Below are 20546 nucleotides of genomic sequence, written 5' to 3' on the forward strand. Positions count from 1 at the left end.
ACAGTTGTCAGGGAAGAGGTGTTGACCAAAGTACATAAATGCCATGTCGCAGCCCACTCCCCACATATCAACAGATTCAGACAAGGGGAGGCCCAAAGTCACTTTTGGAGCCCTGCATGATCATTCCAACCTTCGCCTTGCTTACTGGAAGGCCCAGACCGAAGTCGATCAGCTTGATCCTGCACAAGCATAATATTGGCAGGTTTCAAGTCTGTGTGCATGATTCCAATATTCTTCAGGGCTTCAAAAGCAAACAGTAGCCGGTGGGTCACAGGCCCTATTTCACTGGTACTCAATGGCTCCCAATTCCTCTCATCCATCAGGTCCCAAAGGCTCCTGTCTAGCATTTCGAAAGCCAGACAAGAGAGGTTGTTGAACATGATATTCTCCATGAATCTTAAAATGTTCTTTTTGTGTGGGTCTAGAGCCCTGACTGCCTCTAGCATCGCCACTTCCCTTTGAATGGTTGGATCATCACTGTCTTTGTGGATTTTGATTGCCACCATTTCGAACGTGATTAAGTCGAAACACTGGGCGACTTTGCCAAAACATCCCTCTCCATTAAAATCCATTATCAGGTAGTGGGTGTTATCACTGTGGATTATATCCCATTTCTTTACTGGAAATGGTGCATGTGATGTTGTGGAGAGCATTTTTTCAGAAAAATGTTTCCAAATACTTTTCAAAAGCAACATAGTTCACTTGTCTTTCTGTGAAGGCAACGAGAATAAGAACTCACCAAGATACAGGTTCTATATACGTATGATCTGTGATGTCGATGGTGTCATAAACACTTCCAGTACTAAAGTCAAAAAAGTCAAAAATTCAAAAACAGAGTTCTAAATGAATGAACGAATGATATTGAATTATATTAATATATATTTTAATGACACTAAATTTTCTGTAAACATATCCTATATTCATATATAATTTTAAATTAAAAAATAATATTAATTGATTAATTAATTAATCATCTTTGCTGCATGTCATCCCTTCTGTCTCCCTTTCTTTTCCTGTTACTCTCTTGTGTCTCCATCAAATAAAGCAGAAATGCTGGAGAAAAAAAACACACAAAAGAAAACAAAATAGATAAACACAAGCTGCCAAATACACAAAAGTCTGCACGCTACGTCTAAGTCATACCACTGAGATTGAGCACTTTTAATTTGAACTACTACTACTATTGAACAACTTTAAATACTGTTTACATTTCAAACATTTTAGAAGTGACTTGAGCTTATTCTTATTAGATTTTCTTGTGTATATGAAGAAATTATTCAGAATGATTATAAATCTGTTATTTAACTCCATATTTACCCCCTCTCGGGACCTGTTTGTGTCGCTGCCTGGGGTGTTGTAGACTGTCTACTATGCATTTGGATATGTTTTGTATAGTGTTGTAGACCGCCATGTCTATTTTGTTGATGTTATTCGTGTGCAAAAAGTGATGGTACTGAGACAGTGCACCTGCCTGTTGATGTCTATCAGTGGTGGTACTGAAACGATCACCAATCGATGCTCAGGGGTGCCACATGCTGTCCTCAGAGCTGAAACACTTTAACACGACTGGCACCCTGTTTTCTTTTTTAGTTCCTCAGGAGAAGCATAACTGACAAAGTGGCCTCACTGTATATTTTATTAGATGTAAGACGTGTGTCCCAATCAAGGGGACACATCCTTTGGAGGCTTCAGTCCTGCTTCAGCCAAATTTCAATAGCAATTCATAAATATGGTATTTAAATACTTGCGAGCTGCTAGGACCCTGATCATTTCTGCTAGCGGGTATATTCTCAAAAAAATATTTTGCTAACCTGATAGATTATTCAGTAACAACAGTCAACTCAATGAAAGAAAAAGTAAAGAGCTTGTAATGTCATGTCAAGTCATCATCATTACTGGTTACTGAACCAATTTTATATGTAGTGAGCTATCTATATTTAGTATGATTGCAGGTACCTGTCCCTTTTTTTTATTATGAAAGAATAGACTCATTGACATATAGAAAAAGACATTTAAGTAGTTCACAACTGTCTGTGTTGATAATTAAATTACTTCTAAATAATTACCTGTAAATAATGCTAATATTCAAGTCAAGTCAATGTTTATTTGTATAGTGCCAAATCACAAGTTGTCTCTGAACACTTTTATTTATTAACAATAATACTAGGCCCGTTGATGATGAAGGTCACAGGGCTTCTCCACAGCTAATTTGCCACAGGCTAATTGCTGTTCCGATGAGCAAGTTTTATTACCCACCTCCCTGTGTAATACTAAGAAGTGCTTCAGATGAGCATGAAAGTCACCCATTCTTTTTCTTCCATAGCCTGAAGACAAAGCAGAGGATAATAGACCTGCCACAGCAAAGGACACCTCCAAATCTTCCTCTCCCATGGAGGGCCCCACGCGTCCCTGTAGAGGTCTGAGGAAGACCAAGCCCCTTGTCCCAGAGATCTGCTTTTCTTTCCGGGAGCAGAATTGCCCGCCAACTCCCACCAACCCTCTGCTGCAGGAAGATGGCACCTCCCCTCTTCTCTACTGCCAGGGCTGTTGCCTGCAAGTTCATGCAAGTAAGTATGCACAAGGGAAGAGTAGTTTGTATGTACATGTGAATAGGTTAGAGATAGGTCGGTGTGTCCTAAGGATCACGCTGGTATAGTTTATAGTTTCTAAACTTCATGTTGTCTATTTACCACCTACCACACAAATCCATGTTGTTTGTTTTTACATGTTGTGTATTTCTCTCTGATGTCATTGTAAGAGGGTCAGTGAGTTTAAGTCTTGACTCACTCCATCTCAATGTTCCACCTCCCTCTCTGTTTCCCCTTTCCCCCCTCTCTCTGCGGTTTGAGGTATTTTATTTCCCTCGTCAGCCGAATTAGGGTGAATCTTCTGTCTTCACCACACACGCTTCCTGTCCAAAAGCGCCAAGCCAGTGCAACAAGCCCTCACACACACGCTTAAAAACCCCTGGAGCCTTTCTGTTCCACGGGACACACAGACGCAGTACATTGTACATTATCGCAATCCCTCATTCACACGCTTTAACAGGCCTAGATCTTTCGCCCAATCCAAACACATTTTGCCAGTATCTTAAGCCTTCAGCCAGCCTTCTACAGTCATGCGCTTGCGCACACACACACACACACACACTTAATTTTGAAAGTCATGTGCACTGTCCTGAATCCACAGCTTTGTAATGGCATTGGTTCTCCCTAAGTCACTTTCAATCCCTCATACTTTCGTGACAGTAGTTTTGATCCCACCTCATTTTTTTACCTCGAAGGATGGGGTCTATTGAAGGTGTTGTGTATGAACTTCGGGCTTAACTGTTGTACACTGTAGGTACTACACATGTACTCACTTGCTTTGTCTGAGTGTGTGGAGGTACAGTGGGGTGGGTGTAGGAGATGAAGTGCATGTCATTTGACACTGATGAAAAAGCCACAAGTTTGGTTTTGAGACCCAATAATAACTACAATTTGATATTGCTTTCCCTACATACTGTTATCTGAACTCGGGAGAGGAAAAAGGGGGTGAGCTTAGATTTTTATGTTTTGGTTTTGTGATGGATTGTGGGGGAAAAGAACAGAGACATACACTCATATACAGAGTTTAAGTGTTTCTTACAAATAAAAATTCCCTTGAGCTTATGTTTGTAAAGCCTCCAACCCATGGATTTTAACCAGCTGCCAGCTTTGAAAAGAATCATGTTGGTCTTAGTTTAAAATATTTAAAATGTTTTTCTGTTAGAAACTACCACAGTTTATTTAATTTTTTTCTAAAACATTAGTGCACCCCTGCCACACCAAGGACACAGACCAAAACTAAACAAAACAACAATATTTACACAAAGTGGCTGGTGTTTGTCATGCTACTTTATGCTTTGCAGTGTCTGTCAAACATGTTGTATGGGTTACAAAGGGCTAGCTGCACAAGTGTGTGGAAGCATACTGTCACGCCAGTGCAAGTCTTGCATGGCTGCTATCACTCAAAGCGCTCTGACATGTGGATAACCACACTCAAACAGATACATTTGTAAACAAACATGATGCATATAGATGTACAGCAACTGTTCCTCTTGTGTTGTCTCCATTTCTTGCTTAACCACACCAACATTCACATCCACATGTAGACACAGACCCTTCATACCATAAACATCTCCATTTCCACTTAGTTTGCAATGATGTGCATGTCTGCATGAGACAGTACCATCTTTCTGTCAAGAATATCTGGAAACAATGTGACTGTGTTATTTTATTCTTTTATTCCTAATGATGGACTTAACCATTTGCTGTCAGTAAAGCTGTTTTCTGTGAATGGTTCATCGATACCATGACACCAATTTAGATAAAATTAACATTTTCACTTTTACGCACATTCATTTTTATCCACCCCGCCACTTTTAGGTTGCTATGGTGTTGCCGCAGATGACGTCAGCGAGCAGTGGTCATGTGATCGCTGTACAGAAGGAAGCTTTACAGCAGTAAGACATTTTTTTTTCCTCTATATGATGCCACTTTTCCTTTCTATGATTTCTTAGCAGTGTAATTGTATCACATTACATGTAAGTGCAAAGCTGTTGAAAGACATCACTGATGAAAACATTCATTCCTGCTCATTGACTCCGAACCAGCCTTTATCTCATGCTGAGGTTGTTGCTAGTGCAAATATTTCTTTAGCTAAAGACCACATTTTCCAAAAGCCTCACAGTTTCTCTCTCAAAGAAGATGTTACTATTTGCTGTTACTTTGTGATATCATAACTTTGTGTGCATTACCTTGTCTTAGTGAGGAGGAGAACAGACTGGAACAGATTTAAGTTAAAAAACAAGTGACCTAACAACTGTTTTGTGATTAAAATTAAACTCCCCTTTTAATATAAAACAAAATCATGGATTTCCATAGTCCTCACTGTTCCTCCTACAAAAAAGATGTTGCTATTTGTCCCTCACGCTACTTTGTGCTGATTTTCTCTGAATCGGACCTTGTGCCACACGCAATGCAGTTATTATATGTAGGTATTTACATGACATGTCTCTTACTGACTTGTCTCCCCTTCTGTTTTCTCAGGAATGCTGTCTCTGCAACCTCAGAGGTGGAGCTCTGAAGAAAACCCAAAACGACAAGTGAGACAAGCTTTTGTTCTGTGATTAGCTCGGCATACTCATCTCTGATCTCCAGAGCTCAGATGAATGAACTGTCTGTGCGTCTTAATCGTTATAATGTATTAATATGCTTGTATGTATAGATGGGCCCATGTGATGTGTGCAGTAGCACTGCCAGAGGCGAGGTTCAGCGATGAAGCCAAGAGAGGTCCCATTGACACCAGTAGGATCCCCATGCAGCGATATAAACTGGTGAGGAGAAACACACATACACACACACACACACACACACACACACACACACACACACACACACATACATATATACACACAGATGCAGTACTGGAATTCCCCGGGTCCTTGAGGACTGGCTCGGTCTAATTAATGAAGTGTTCACAGTTCTAATTAACAATGTGAGACGAACATGCCCGCAATCAAAGCTAGATAATTAACCACTGGTGGGTGGGAGAGGGGGTTTGTGTGTGGAGGGCTGTCCATGTGCGAGTGTTTGTCTACGTGTGGGTGTGTATCTGTCTGTATGTGGATGTGTATTCATTTATTGTGTGTGTGTGTGTGTGTGTGTGTGTGTGTGTGTTTGCTTAATGAGAGAGCTGGAGTGTGTCTCAGCAGACCTGACATGTTGCCACTATAGTTAGCTCTGTGCTGCAGGCAACCTGATAGCTCAGCAGAAACCAAAGTGTTGGAGAGGTACATCCTAACACAAGATAGATAACAGATAACTACTGCCTTCCATTCCCAGCTTACATTATTGTTTCAGCAGTGAGTATCACATTTAAAGGGAAGCTCTTTGAAGAAGGATATTTGATTGATTATGACATGAGGTGCAACTCCATAAAACACCACTAAACACAATTTAATGTGCTATAAATTTAGTATTCTAAAGCGACAAATAAGATTAATGAGTGACAGTGACATGAAGACAATTTAAATATATGAAATGAAATGCTGCATTTGATTGTCAGGTTGGTGTAGATATAAACTCAGGTGCTATGGGATTAGGTCTGAAATAATCCTACCTTCATAAAGGTTGTAATGTTAAGTTTTTGTTATCCCTCCACACCAGTGACAGCCCCCACCCCCACCCCAAAAAACCCTGGACAATAATTCGAACCAATCAATATTATAAACCTAATAGGCTAATTGTACCTAATAAACTTGCAACTGAGTGTATAGTGGCTTCAACTTTGTAACCAGGGCTACATCTACAACTGCTTATAAATTGTAAGAAAATTGTGAAAAGTGACATTATTTTTTAGAGTCCAAGGTCTTGTTTTGTGCGACTAATAGTCCAAATTCCAAAGATATTCATTTTTATGTTGTGTATTACACAGAAAAAGCTTCAAAAAGCAAATGTTTTGCATTTTTGCTAAAAATTACCAAAGCTATTATTCGATTATCAAAATAGTTTCTCTTTATTTTACAGTTGAACAATTAATCAACAAATCATTGCATCTGTAGTTTTAACATCAATGTCATACTCCACCACAAGAGAACCAGCCAATCTATCTTCCTACATGCTTATCCAAATATAATTGAGGGGACACTACTGCACTGTCACTGAATGGGACACTAACTTTGTGGACACAGTGACATTACCCACAGGGTATTTACAGGGATATGGTTCATATCTCCTCACACCACATTGAAATTAAGCTCATTTGGATGTGAAAGCACAAACCACATAGTCAGTTTCCATATCCACGGGCCAAAATCTAAACAAAATGAAAATTATAGTCCAGACTGGAAAGGGTGGGACGCTCATAAAAAGTCACTGATATGATCCTGATGATGGACAAAATGTTTCAGATCTTGTACTGATTTAAATTCCTTTTTGTGAAAACAGCACTTCCTTCTCTTAGTTGTTAAATGCTGTTAAATTTGTCGCAGTGCCAATTTCTGCTTGAAACCACAGATTGCACTCTTTCAGCAGAATCTTTGAAAATCATGCACTGTAAATTTCTTCCCTTTGGAAGGTGTATCTGATCTGAGGATGCATCCATGACAGCAATCTGTTTATTCACACTACATGATGACGCAAAGTCTTTACTTTCGGCTGCCAATTTCTCACTAATTAACATGCTGACACAAGAGCTTTTTGGGTGGACCATGCTTCAGTTGATGATAAAACAGATGGGTCTATTTCAAACAACCTCTTTTGAGTTCTAGTTTAAGGTAAAAACATGACACACAGCACAGAATGTTCAAATAAATAATAATAGAAAAAAGCTTTTGCATTATGATGAAACAGATTTTATCTTTATTAATATTTAAATGAAATGAGATTGAGGATGTTACACCTTTCTCTTTTGTCCACTTCATCATTTGTATATTTGCTTTGTGAGCCGTGTGTTTTTAAAGCTCGCAATGGACCCATTGCCCCTGCAGTAGCCCAGTACATTCATAATTTACTATCACACAACACACATGCACACAGGCGCGCGCACATACACATTCATAATTTACTGTGGGAATGTTCTTAACGCATGGTTCAACACAGGCACCCAAATACACTGTGGAGAAGGCACCGGCATGGGGGGAAAGTGGGTTAGGCTCATACACGCACATAAACTCACACACACTAAAACATAAAATTACTTTGACATATTTACACAACTTTATGATCTTATACGTGTTGTTTTTCCACCAAGAAATGTAGATGTATACAAACAAATGCACACATTTACCTCCCCCACTACACACACAGATTGTGTTACATGCCAGTCACAATCTTGTCATGCTGGCCTCAAAAGGGTGGACGAGACAGTCAGGCCAGTTCATCAGTGCACTGCTGTCCATAATGGAGGAGGTATGGGAAAAGGCTTTATGAAATGTAGGCCAAGTTAGTCACCAAGAAGAGCACTCAGTAAAAGTCCCACAGTTCAGAAATATAGGAGTGGCAAAGCAATAGAAGCTTCATTAATAAAAAAAAAATTTAAAAAAGGGATAAAGTTAAGGGTTTTCATCACCCATTTTAAATTGAGTATTGTGTTGCTTTATAAGAAGGAAAGAGAACTTCTCTAAGTGTCTCACTGTACACAATACCTCCTGATCCTCAGCTGATATCTGAATTAAGTAGGTTAAGCTGATAATTGTATAGGTGAGGCCAGCCCTGCTGCAGAGGTTAAATTTAATTAATACTGGCTAAGTTAATTAATTAGATCAGCTATTGATTTTTCAAAGAAATGAACAAAGGGCATTTATTTCAGAGGCTCACCTGATAAGGACAGAGACTTTAAAAAAAGGTTTTTATTCCCACAGCATCACCTTCTCATCCACCTATTAAATACTGTGCTCGTCTTCCTGGGGCCATGAACATTTCCCATTCTATATATGTATTCTGAGGAGTTGAAACCTCCTAACGTCATTTTTATTATTGTATTATCTCTAAACTCCCACGCATTCTGTTTAGATACATCCAATTCTTCTATGCGTATGATAAAATACCGACATGACAGATGACATGTCATCAGACCCTTCCACACACTAGAATTCATATTTACAAACCAACTAATTCCCACTTTGATTTCACATAATGCTGAGGCATATCCTCTGGGGAGTTTTTCTATATATAGGCATATGATCTGTCAACATGTATGGATTCACAGGAATTAGATTAATGAATAAATTACCTTCAGAGAGAAGTGAAACCGCACCTCAAGAGAGAGGAAGACAGGGCGGGGAAGCGGAGCGAAAAAAAAAGAGCATAGATGGGTGTGTTTTTATTAGGAGGAGAGTGAAGTAAATGGAGTGAGATGGGAGGCATGCAAAAGGGGTGAAAGAGGAATGGGGAACGAGTAGGGGTTATAATGGGATGATGTCGTCATTTTTTCCCTTTAGTGGGAGAGTGAAGGATTTGTGGGAGAGGAGGAGAGGGGAGATGTCACTGTAGAGGAAATGGACTTGATGGGCTGTTTGGTGCAGAAAACCAAGGGATAGTCTTAAAAATTTAGGTATGAGTGTGTTTGCGTGTGGATGCATGGCGGTGTTTGTGCCTTGGATGTCTTTATGTGCATTATGCCCTCCAATGTGCGGTTGTGTACTGCTCTCAGACCTCAAGCAGGGGGAAAAAACAATACCACAACATAGACATAGCAGCAATGGTTTGTTGTGGAAACCTCAAATGATGTCATCTGATTGGTCTTATTTGAGGGTTTCCTCATATTGTAGTGGTGGAATAACTCTCGCTAACTCTGGCTCTGGCTCTCTCCTCATTTTATACTCTCTTATCTATCTTTTGTTTACACCACCGTATCCAATAACAGTGTCTTGAACAGATTTCACAGATATGATTATTTGGAGCTCATAATGGTTTTAAATAATGTTAGAGGTTCATGCCACAACCGAGCAATGATTCATTTAGCGGTCTCTTGTCTTTAATTCGCTGCTGGTTTTCTTGAGCTCATATTCAAGGTCTCTCAAGTGGAAATACAGCTTTTAAACTACTTATTTTTTTACCCTGTTCCAAAAGCTACACTATTGAACAATGTCAGGTTTCCTTAACTGCAATGAAGTTACTAAGTGACAGTTGATTTGATGTCAGAGAAGGTCTTGTACTTACTGGAGGAGCATTGATTTTTATTCGACCTTTTTGTTAAAATAAATTTTACTTTCTCATTCTGTCCTTTGTGTATGTAAACATCAAAGTCACACTGAAACCCAAAATTACATGAATTACAAGCAGAACACTGCAACAACCTGAGCTCTCCGACTTCAGCAGAAACCAGCTCACTGCTGAGCTACAACATGCTGGCAAAAAGTCCCTTTTGCTTTGTTAACTGCAGTGGTTCTGTTTGTTTTCGTTTGTTTTTGTTTTTTTTCGTATTATATGTTTAGTATGTGTTATCACTATTGCCACAAATATTTCACAGATTTGTCTTTATTTTCAATCGATATGATCTGTGCTGGATGTCTCACCTCTGTGTGTGAAAGTCATGAACAAGCTGTTCTTGAATCAGGCTTGACCTGCCTGTAATCTGATCACACTAGCTCTAATGTGTTTTCATGAAACAGATTAATCCTGGTTTGGGTTGTCATGTTCAAGTCCTGTATTTCTGAGCTCCCTTGTCAAACACCTCTCTGGTTGCTGTTGTGGGAACAAGTTGCGAAGAATTATGGGACAATTTTTAAAAATCTTTTTTGGACTACCAGCATACTTAAAATGCCCATCGATTTTGTATGCATTGTCCTGCCTTTCACTTAATTTACCTACCATCATTGCACTTACTGTATACTCCATATTATTTCTATGTAGTATTAAGAATTTGGACCCAGCTCTAACCTCAGTGAATTCAGTCCCTCATTGGTCAGTGCTTAGTATTGATGGTTTGCTCTGGTCTGTCTGTGTTTACAGAAGTGCATCTATTGTCGTAAACGCTGCGCAGGGAAGCGGCAGGCAGGCGCTTGCATCCAGTGCTCATGTGGCCGGTGTCCCACCTCCTTTCACGTCACCTGTGCCCATGCTGCTGGTGTAATCATGGAGCCTGATGATTGGCCGTATGTTGTGTCAATCACCTGCCATAGACACCAATCACGGAGTTCGTCAGCTGTAAGTTATAGGACTGGTGCTTCCTACAGCTGTTATGAACCAAGTTGAGCTCAGTAAGAGCGGACTAGGCATTGTGTTGGCCTGTTTTCAGTCTTGTACAAGATCGATAGAGATAATTGACTTCATTGGCAACATGCGGCTAGTATGAGTGAGAAAGAACGTACTGATGGCAAAGAATAGACCTATAATAGGCTGTTTTACTACAAAAGAGAAAGTATGTATAGTATCAGGTGTGAATTCGCTGAACATGATGCAACAAATTTGTCTAACATTACCGCATTAATAATAATTGAAATATGGTGATTGTTTCTGTTTTAACAGGCATACACCATCATCAACAAAAGTCTGTGAAAGACTTAGAGTACATGTTCGTGTAGAAAATTCCTACCTGCACAAATAACACTTTTCCTTTGTCTGTCACGGGAAATGAGTTCCTGGTGTAAATATTGAATAAAATATTCCTCTGCTTCTTCTTTCTTTGCTGCCACCACGTTAAGAGTGAATGATAAATGACTTAAGCCTGCTCAGGGAGGTGTAAATATGAAGTCACATCTTAACTCTACATTGTAATTGATTTGTATGGTGCAACATGTTATAGCAGAACTCCCACACTGCGTACACTGTGTTTAACTTACACATAGCTGGTGTAATAGGTGGCTTTAAACATGGTAGTGGTGATTTAGTGAATTAATAAAAATACCCATATTGATGGAATTTGCTGAGAGTAGATTTTCTATTATACCATTGATTAATTTTTTTTTTTTTTTTGCTTTAACTGTAAAAAAAAAAAAAAAAAAAAAAAAAAAAAAGTAAAATATCCTTTAAAATGCATTATTTTTCTTTATAGGTTCAGTTCACTGAAATCACAAAAACCTTTTCACTCACTTAACCTCCAGATAGTTTTGGTTTTAATTTGGTTTGTACAAAGTAGCTTCAATGAAAAGTGTCCGTAGCAAGGTCTGTGGATTATCCAGATTTATGAGGACAGTGTTTTTGGAAAGACATGTGCAAATTTCAATGCTGAGAACATCACAAACTAAATTATATTCGCCTCTGTTTTATTGGGGTTAAACCAAATGATTCCATTAGATGTGGATAAGAAAATATTTATTTTAGTAATTTGGGTATCAGACCTTTTAAAGTGATCATATGGTAACATAGATGAATTTGGTTTGACATCATACTGTATTAATTGTCATACATTAGTCTAATTGCAGCTCCCTGCTCTGTCTATAATAGAAGCAGCGAGCATGCCAAGCATCCATCTCACTGGGGCAGACGGTGATCTCCAAACACAAGAACCTGCGCTACTACAGCTCCAAGGTCACACAGATCACCTCCCAGATGTTCTATGAGGTCATGTTTGATGACGGCTCCTTCTCCAACGATACCTACCCCGAGGATATAGTGGTGAGAATATGTTTAATTAGATACAGGTTCAAGAGGTCACCTCCCAGTTGTGCGAGGTCACATCAGATATTAAAACCCCCTCATTTGAAAGGAGCCTTTTTTTTTTTTTTTTTTTTTTTTAGAAAAACATTCTGGTAGTCAAATGGTCATTGCATGAGGGATTACCAATAAGCTTGCTTTAACATCTTAAAGTTGTGCATCTGCAAAGTCACTGTGATTAAGAGTGATTATATATAATTTCTCTAAACCTTTCTGCAAGTGCCATGAAGCAACGTGGATTTCTGAAAAGGCCATTCAAACTGAAACACAGTATCAGAGGAATGCTGAGTTGTCATGGTAGCAGCAAATAATCACTTACATGACCGTTCTTGATGAGTTGAAATTCATGGATTTGTTCAAGTGATTATGGTAATGACTGAGTCTCACTTGGTGAGCTTAACACTGTTTCAGAGAAGAAGCTGTGACAAACACATCCACACACTTGTGTGTTACTGTATTAGTGAGGACATTCAATCCTGAACCACATCCTTAGTTGACCTAGTCTTCTTTAGCTGTACAGCACATTGTGCATCTCTTTAATTCTTACTTTTAAAGCTTTGAATAAAACAAATTGTTTTTATCTGATACAATCCCAATTATAAAATCTGACTACACCATTCAATTCATCAGGGCTTGATGTGATCTTTTCATATCCTAATTCGTGTTGTGTTTATATGTTTTGAACATCATTATCATTCAAATTGTAATTTGTCCTAACTTTTTAATCATCAGGATGTAGGATAAATTTTAAAATACATACTGTTATGTGTATTTTACATAGACTGAGCATGTGGACTGTTCAGTGTTGAAGTCTGTATGAGAGGTTGGACATTAGTCTTAAAGTGAGGAATAAGGTGTTGAGATCATGGTGCATTTGAAACTTTCACAGCAGACTTGTCAAACAGCAGGATAGAGAGGCTCTTTGAGTCAAGTCTACCCATGACATTAACCTAATTCTAACAGTAATCCTGAAAACTAAAAAGAGCTTTTTTCAACATCAAACCACCCACTGTGAATGACACTTCTCATACGTCTTTTTGGGGACACTTTGACAAACACTCAGGCACTTACACAACCAATCTTTATTCTCTTGTATTTTTAGAGCAGAGATTGTGTGAACTTGGGTCCTCCTGAAGTGGGTGAAGCTGTTCAAGTGAAATGGCCTGATGGGCTTTTCTATGGTGCCAAATACCTGGGATCCAACATCTCCTACATGTATCAGGTACACATACATGAACTGTAGACATGCAGTACACAATCAAGACAGCAGTTAATGTGTAAGGGAGGGACGGCTGTGACGCAATTGTACAGATTTAATCCTTTTCTTGAAAGTGCTGAATAAAATTGAAAGCTCTGTTGTAGGTCAAAGCAAAAACTTGTTGAACTCCCTCAGTGTCAGACTCATCGTGACTCCAGTGACATTGTCAGTTATCGCAGGTCTATAGTATGTGTGAGGAGGTGACGGGGAAAAAAATAAAGACACTTGAAACAGACTGAGGGAGGTGCTGAAGTCATGGTGACTAAAGAAAAGGAGATGGCAGATGATGGGAGGATGAAAAAACAGATGTATAGGAAGCAAAAACTATTCAAACAGTGAAAGCAGATGGGGAGAGAAGGAGAGATGAAGAGCGCAAGATAGGAGGAGGAGAATGAGAAGGAGGTGACAATCTGCATTATTCAAACTCACTGAAATATTCACTACGCAAAGAGTCATGTGGCTTCCACTTAAAGCTTTATTTAGTTGAGCTGGGCGTCAACCATTAGTTATGCACAAATGCATCTGTGACGCACACACTCAGTTTAAGATGGGTCAGATTTTAGAATAAGGCTGAACAAGAGCTTTCCATTGTCAAGGTGTGCTTAGGTATGAAATGGTTTCAGGCTGTGTTTTACTTCCACATCTGCGTGGCTTACCATATTTGAATTTCTTGAGCAGAAAACATTTGTTTTTGAGAACAGAGATGACACACAATTGGCTCCTTTTTCCCCCCACACTGTCATATCACACTGCATATTCAGAGCTGTTTGTTTCCTCACATAGACATAGAAATGTTGATACAATTTTCTTCTTTGTAATGTATGATGAAACAACATTATGATGGAGTTGGTTATCTTGCTTTCCATAATAACGGTAGAATTAAAAAGAAACATTGGATATGCTGTGTAAACCTCTGCATTGTTTATGCACTAACAAGACGTATGTTTAATCTAACTACAAAGAACTGTCTTACCCTTGACTGAAGACCATTAACTGTAAATTAACACAGATGAATTGTTTTTAACTGAAAAACATGCAGAAAAGGTGGCAGTACATTTTCAGATCTTTATAGTGTTTGCTCAGCCAACAAGGTAGGGCAGACTGTCTGCGAAGCAAAACACAGGGAAAAAACAAGTTTGCTCATCACTAGGTGCTGCTTGTTAAGCTTATTGCTCCATGGTAATAACTGAAGATGATATCAGCAATTTTTATGAACTCTCATCTGAGTAATGGTAGCTGGGCAGTTACAAGGCAGTGAATAAAGAGACATTGGTTAAAAAAAAAAAAAAAAAGTTTATCTGAAACTATAAAATTAGGGGTGAATAAAAATTGGATTTTGAAAAGTACCCAGTGGAAATTAAACATCTAACCTTGAGTGTGCATGGGTGAAGGGCAATAGCAAATTTTAAAGTGTTTTGGATAAATGTACACTCCATTTATTTAAATTGCACGGATAAGAGCTGAATATTTTCATGTCGTCTCAGGTGGAATTTGAGGATGGGTCTCAGGTGCTGGCAAAGAGAGAAGATGTCTATACTTTAGATGAAGACCTGCCTAAAAAGGTGAAACGTAGACTTGTAAGTATTAGACTTAATGGGCAACACATAAACTTAAAAACATAAGTTTGATACTTTAATAAAAGACATTAAAGTTAAAAGGTTTTCTCACCACCTGAGACATTTTCTTATTTACTCATCTCTCTCTCCCGTGTCTCCCCTTGTATAGTCCACGGCCTCAAGCATGCGTTTCCAGGACGCTTTCTTTACCACGCAGGGGGAGAGGAAACGGCAGAGAACACCCAATTCACGCTTCCAGAAAGACTATGTGGCCCTGCCAGGCCTCCGTACAACTGCCAAAAGCACATGGGAGCAACGCAGCCACAAAGGGAAATGAAGTCATGGACAAGAATCAATGACAAATGAATGCACTGAATTAACAGTGGATGTAGAGGGGAGGTTGTTTGTGTGTGTGTATGTGCGAGTATGCTTGTGTGTAAGTGTTTTTGGATCTACTTCCATCTTGACAACTATTGCCTACACAACTTCTCTGTGAATAGATCAGACAAGACGGCGTAAGGGAAATGGGGTGATCTGGGTTAGATGGATGTTAAATTGTGTGTGCTTGTACATTATACATCAGCGGTTGGTGAATGGGTGGTGTGACAGGCTGGAGGAGATTTTTGATTGGACAGCTGGACTCTCATAGAATGGGCTAACGGAGGGCATTGTTGCCTCAGTTGCCTAGTGCTTTCACATCTGTCAGGGAAAATAAACGTGACTTACAATTGTCACATCACCCTTTTTGAAATAAACAAAAACTTTTTTCTTTGTACATGGAAAATTAAAAAGTGAGATTTTTCTAAATAGCTCGCCTATGGTAGCTTTTTAGGGGTCTGTTATTTCCCATTTTGATTTTGAATATTTATGCACTTTGCTTGTAGTATTCTCCTCTTGTCTTAATGTTTCGCCCCGCATGTTAAACATTGTCTCCTAACTGCTTCTGCTGGGCCGAGTCCAGTTGCACCACAATGGCTTCCTCTCTGCGCGTTTTTTCTTTAATCCACACAGACAAAAATATATTGTGTAATTTGACATTGAAAAATGAATCATTGCAGAATAAAGAAAAAAAAAAGAAAAAAAAAAATTGATCATGTTAATCACTTTTGAGGTAAGGATCAGACAGGAAGCCATGCCTGTGTGTTGGATTTTGTGCCCTCCTAATGTGAAATGCTACTGTTGCTCTGTTGAATGAAACACATTGTTGAAATTATTTAAAATTTGTATTTATTTTTGGCTTGCTATAGTTAAACTATTGCTAACTGCTGTAAGGAAAACAATAAAAAATTACATATGTTTTTTTTTTATAATAAAACTGTCAGTTTTTAAAAAAAACTATTTCAGTTGGTAAGAATGAATGCACTTCAGGGTGCAGAAAAGATGATTTATGCCACTGGAATATATTAAAATTTGGGTAATATACAGTAACATTTGATGCTAACAATGACTGAAAGAATGAGAGATTGGAACAATAATGTGTATATTAACACTATATTTTAATAGTTACTTAAATAAACACTAAACTAATATGAGATTATCTTGAAGAAGCATTTCAGCTAGTGATCTTTATTCACAGATGTCACAGACCCTGTTAGGAGAGACGAGCACGTTTCCTACCTAATGTGCACAAAACAAACTGGCTCGTGTTAACATGCCACCATACAAATTACATGATGACAGACTATAGCCATTGAGTGTTGTCTGTAAACACCTGCCGGATACAGGAGGATATTTACATCAGACAGGCTTTAAAATGGTTTTAATTGTTGTCTTGTAAAAACATATTTTAATGTGGAGTGTTTTTATCATTTGGATAGTGGTTTATATTTTTTAAAGATGACAGTTTATATGAAATTAACTCTCTGGTACATCAAGGTTTAAATTAACTAACAGGCAAAAAAAAAAAAAAAAAAGCATTTTCAACGTTACTGAACATACTATAGGTGATAGAGGTTTAATCAGTGTTATTCTCAACTATGTGACCAGCACTTGCAACTACATATTGTATAAGTCTGCCTCATGCTGAAGGATCTGGAGCAGAGTGTTCCTGGCAGACCCAGCCCTGTTCTTCAAGCAGATCCTGAGGAGCCTGGCAGAACAGACAGGAAGTGAAATCCAGGAGGTAGGTCTTAAGTGGCCATGGCGAGGCATCAAAAAGCTTTGTACTCCCATGGAAACCACGTCACAGCCTGCTCCTTGGCTCTTTATGGCTCTTTGTGATACTGAAGAAAAAAAAAAGAAATGAGGACAAGTTAGCTACAATGAAAAATCCAGAAAAATTAGCACCCTATTGTGTACCAACACTGCACAACCACGCTACCCCTGCAGTCTTTTCTGGTCTTTTAGTTGCTAAGATCTAAACTTTAGACAAAAATACATAAAGACTTTGGAGGTTCAGTTACATGTTTGTCTTGGAAGGAAGTAATTGACTTACCTGTGGCTGTGGTAGTGGTGGGATCAACTCAGATTCACATAAATCTATCTGTTATACAAAGCTGTCTGATTCTTCACTCTCAATCATTTGCTGTGAATTCTGGATAAAATTAATACATTATTATTGATATAATACATTAATTAATTAAACTAATAAACATCATTGACCGAGTAATCATGACACACTGCTCAGCTTCCATCCAACTCATAGGGGACCTTCAAATTTAACTACAGCTTAATAATACTAATATTGTATGGTCTCTCATGAGGGCCAATTTCATTCTAGTGCATCAACAAAAAAGAATGCCTTTCCTGTGTACCTGGCACTACACTGTTTTACATAGGGCTGCTTAGATAAAGAAAAAGATATGAGAAACATGTGGCTTCAAAAATCTTGAAGCTCTAAGAATTGAGCTGATGACGCAGCTCATTGCAAAAGCAATAGAGCATCAGAGGCTGCAACAGGAAGAAGGCTGATCAGAAATGCTCTGCCTGAAGCCCAGAAGCAAGACAGCCTCTCTACAGCCTGGTAGAGACACTGGAAGATAATTCGCTGGGCCTTTACAATCAGACATGAGTGACCAAGGCCCTTTCAGTTGCAGCTCTCCTCCCTCAGTGTAGACTGTAGCCCGAGTCTGTTTCCCAATATGGATTTAACAAGACTAAAAGTTTATAGCAATGACCTGTGAGGCTGGAAAGCTCATTAAACAGCCCCAGACAAAGATGCTGGGTAAGAAAAGCCGGAATAAAAATAGAGATAATTTTGCTATTCTTAGTATCTTACCATGAGCGGGGTAGAAGAATGTAAAGTATGACCTGAGGGTGCCATCATAAGAAAGGTTTGCCTGTCTATACAGCAGCCATTTTAGGACATCTTGGGCTCAGCTAGTCAGGTTCAGCTCTACACTGTCAGACTCGACTCAGTTTTCCTCAGTCTAAGCTGCTGTAGAGTATTGTGGACTCTCCTAAGAGTCTGAGTGTCGCCATGTCTATAAAAGCAATGGCTTATCTATTAGCACCTCTGACCAAAAGCTTAGATGTTCCATTTTAATTGGTTGAAAACAGAAGAAAAAATTGTAATGCTTAATTTAAAAAAAAAAGTTAACAAAAGTGTCAACAAACTATGAAGCCAAGTAACAAACCACAAGAGATATCAAAGAGTATAATTTAATTCTTAAAGAATCAAATAAACCATACTTACAGATGATTTTCACACAGTCAAAACAAGATACTGGGGGAAAAGGTTGTCCTCATGAGTCCTGCCTCTTTATTTCATCAGACATGATTTGTCACAGGTGAGATGGATCACAGGGGCTCCGCCCAAGACCTCCAAAACTTTCACAAATTACTGAAAAGAGTGAGACCAATAACAGCATGGAAGGCAAAAACTAAATGAATGAAAGAATGTATGGTATGCTTCCCTGTTAAATGGTTTTTGGTGTAAAGTATACTTAGTTATCATGGTTAGAAATACTGACATGGTTCTTTGAAATGACACAGATACATTATTTAGTTATACTATACATATACATCTATACAGATTTATTAATAATTTTGTTCTATCTGCAGTTCAGTATTGAGGTTTCTTGACCACAGTCAATGCTATTGAGATGAAAGTTAGATGGAGGGGGAGAGGAAAGGGGGGGGGCAATGAAAGTGGTTGTGTATTGCAGTAGAACAGTGTGTGCAGGTGTTGCACCTGTGTTTACTCTGTGTAGCACTTTGTATTGAATTAGTTGGATTTTTGAGTTGTATGACACAGAGAATATGTTATTACATACATAGTTTGCTAGTGCATATCTGACTGATGTACTCTAGAGTCAAGTCTGATGTCCATTAATCTATTGGTATTGAAACAATGTTGTCACAATGAAAAAAGAGTTTATAAATCTGTGATAGTAATTTTTTGGGGTGCAATGAGCATAGTAGTAACAAAAGTGGAGTTATGGAAGTTTCTTTTTTATATCACTTGTATGTTCTTGTACTTGTAGTGACAGTGGTGAGGTAATACACTGTATGTTTGTTTGAGAGGGTCAAAAATCATGAGAGAACTGCCTCTGAAAAGGTGCCCCAGGCTGGTTACTCCTCTCTGTTTCCATGCAGGGAAGTTGATAGGTTCCTTATTGATTTTGAATACAGGGTTATGTCAGATAGGATTCAAAGTACAAGAAGACAGTTTGAAGTCAGGTATGTCAATTGGTTTAATTTATTGATCTATTAATGCAATATGCTGTATGGAAAAAGCTTTACAGACGGTCTGGTCAATATCAAGCCAGTCAGAATTGGAATTGTTTTTCCAGTGTTGTGTGGCTATACTGAAGCCTGTGGGAGAGGAAGTAGTGATACAAACTTGGAACATCAGACCCACCATGTTGTTTGTGTTTGCAGTGTTGTTGTTTTGATCCTGGGTCTTTTGCCCTTTTGAGGTTTTTATGCTTTAATATACTATGACATTTATGCCTTAATATACAATTACTTTTTATTCCTTACTATAATATGACATTTTTATGCCTTATTATACTATGTCGTTTTTGTGCATTACTATACTATGGCATCTTTATACAGGCTCTCTGCCTGTATGTTGGAGTTTACCCCAGTGGACGAAAGGGTTGCGTCCCTGCGCCTTCGGGTCGGGGATCGGGTTCTGACTGTTGTCGGTGCCTATGCACAGAACAGCAGTCCAGACTACCCGCCTTTTTTGGAGTCCTTGGGATGGGTGCTGGAAAGTGCCCCGAAAGTGGACTCCATTGTCCTATTGGGAGACTTCAACGCTCACGTGGGCAATGACAGCCCACGTTTTTTCATGCCTTACTATACTATAATTTTTTTTATGCCTTACTATACTATGGTTTTTTTTTTACGACTTACTATATTATGACGTTTTCATGTCTTACGATATTATGATTTTTTTATGCCTTACCATAATATGACTTTTTATGTCTTGCTATACTATGACTTTTTATTCCTGACTATACTATGTCATTTTTATGCCTCACTATACTATGGTGTTTTTGTGCCCTACTATACTATTGCATCTTTTTATGACTTACTATACTATGATTTTTTTATGCCTGACTAGACTATGACCTTTTTATGCCTCACTATACTATGATGTTTTAATGTTTTACTATACTATGACTTTTTTATGTCTTACTATTCTATGACTTTTTATTCCTGACT

The 20546-nt window shown here is 38.5% G+C and overlaps 1 protein-coding gene across 5 annotated transcripts in view; it reads left to right on the forward strand.

Moving 5' to 3' along the window:
• The window catches only part of kdm4c (lysine (K)-specific demethylase 4C), a 36149-nt gene extending 19917 nt beyond the window's left edge, over window positions 1-16232 (forward strand). For 3 of the 5 annotated variants that reach the window (XM_056371671.1, XM_056371666.1, XM_056371667.1), the window contains 9 exons: window positions 2324-2567; window positions 4407-4483; window positions 5070-5125; window positions 5248-5356; window positions 10476-10670; window positions 11910-12080; window positions 13222-13341; window positions 14862-14954; window positions 15103-16232. In XM_056371671.1, coding sequence (XP_056227646.1) covers window positions 2324-2567; window positions 4407-4483; window positions 5070-5125; window positions 5248-5356; window positions 10476-10670; window positions 11910-12080; window positions 13222-13341; window positions 14862-14954; window positions 15103-15270 — 1233 coding nt within the window. In that variant the 3' untranslated portion in view covers window positions 15271-16232. The remainder of the gene's footprint in view (window positions 1-2323; window positions 2568-4406; window positions 4484-5069; window positions 5126-5247; window positions 5357-10475; window positions 10671-11909; window positions 12081-13221; window positions 13342-14861; window positions 14955-15102) is intronic. The other 2 variants (XM_056371668.1, XM_056371669.1) reach the window with 2 other exon arrangements.
• The last annotated feature ends 4314 nt before the right edge of the window (window positions 16233-20546 follow it).

Source organism: Seriola aureovittata, chromosome 3, assembly GCF_021018895.1.
Source record: "Seriola aureovittata isolate HTS-2021-v1 ecotype China chromosome 3, ASM2101889v1, whole genome shotgun sequence".
Lineage (NCBI taxonomy): Eukaryota > Metazoa > Chordata > Actinopteri > Carangiformes > Carangidae > Seriola > Seriola aureovittata.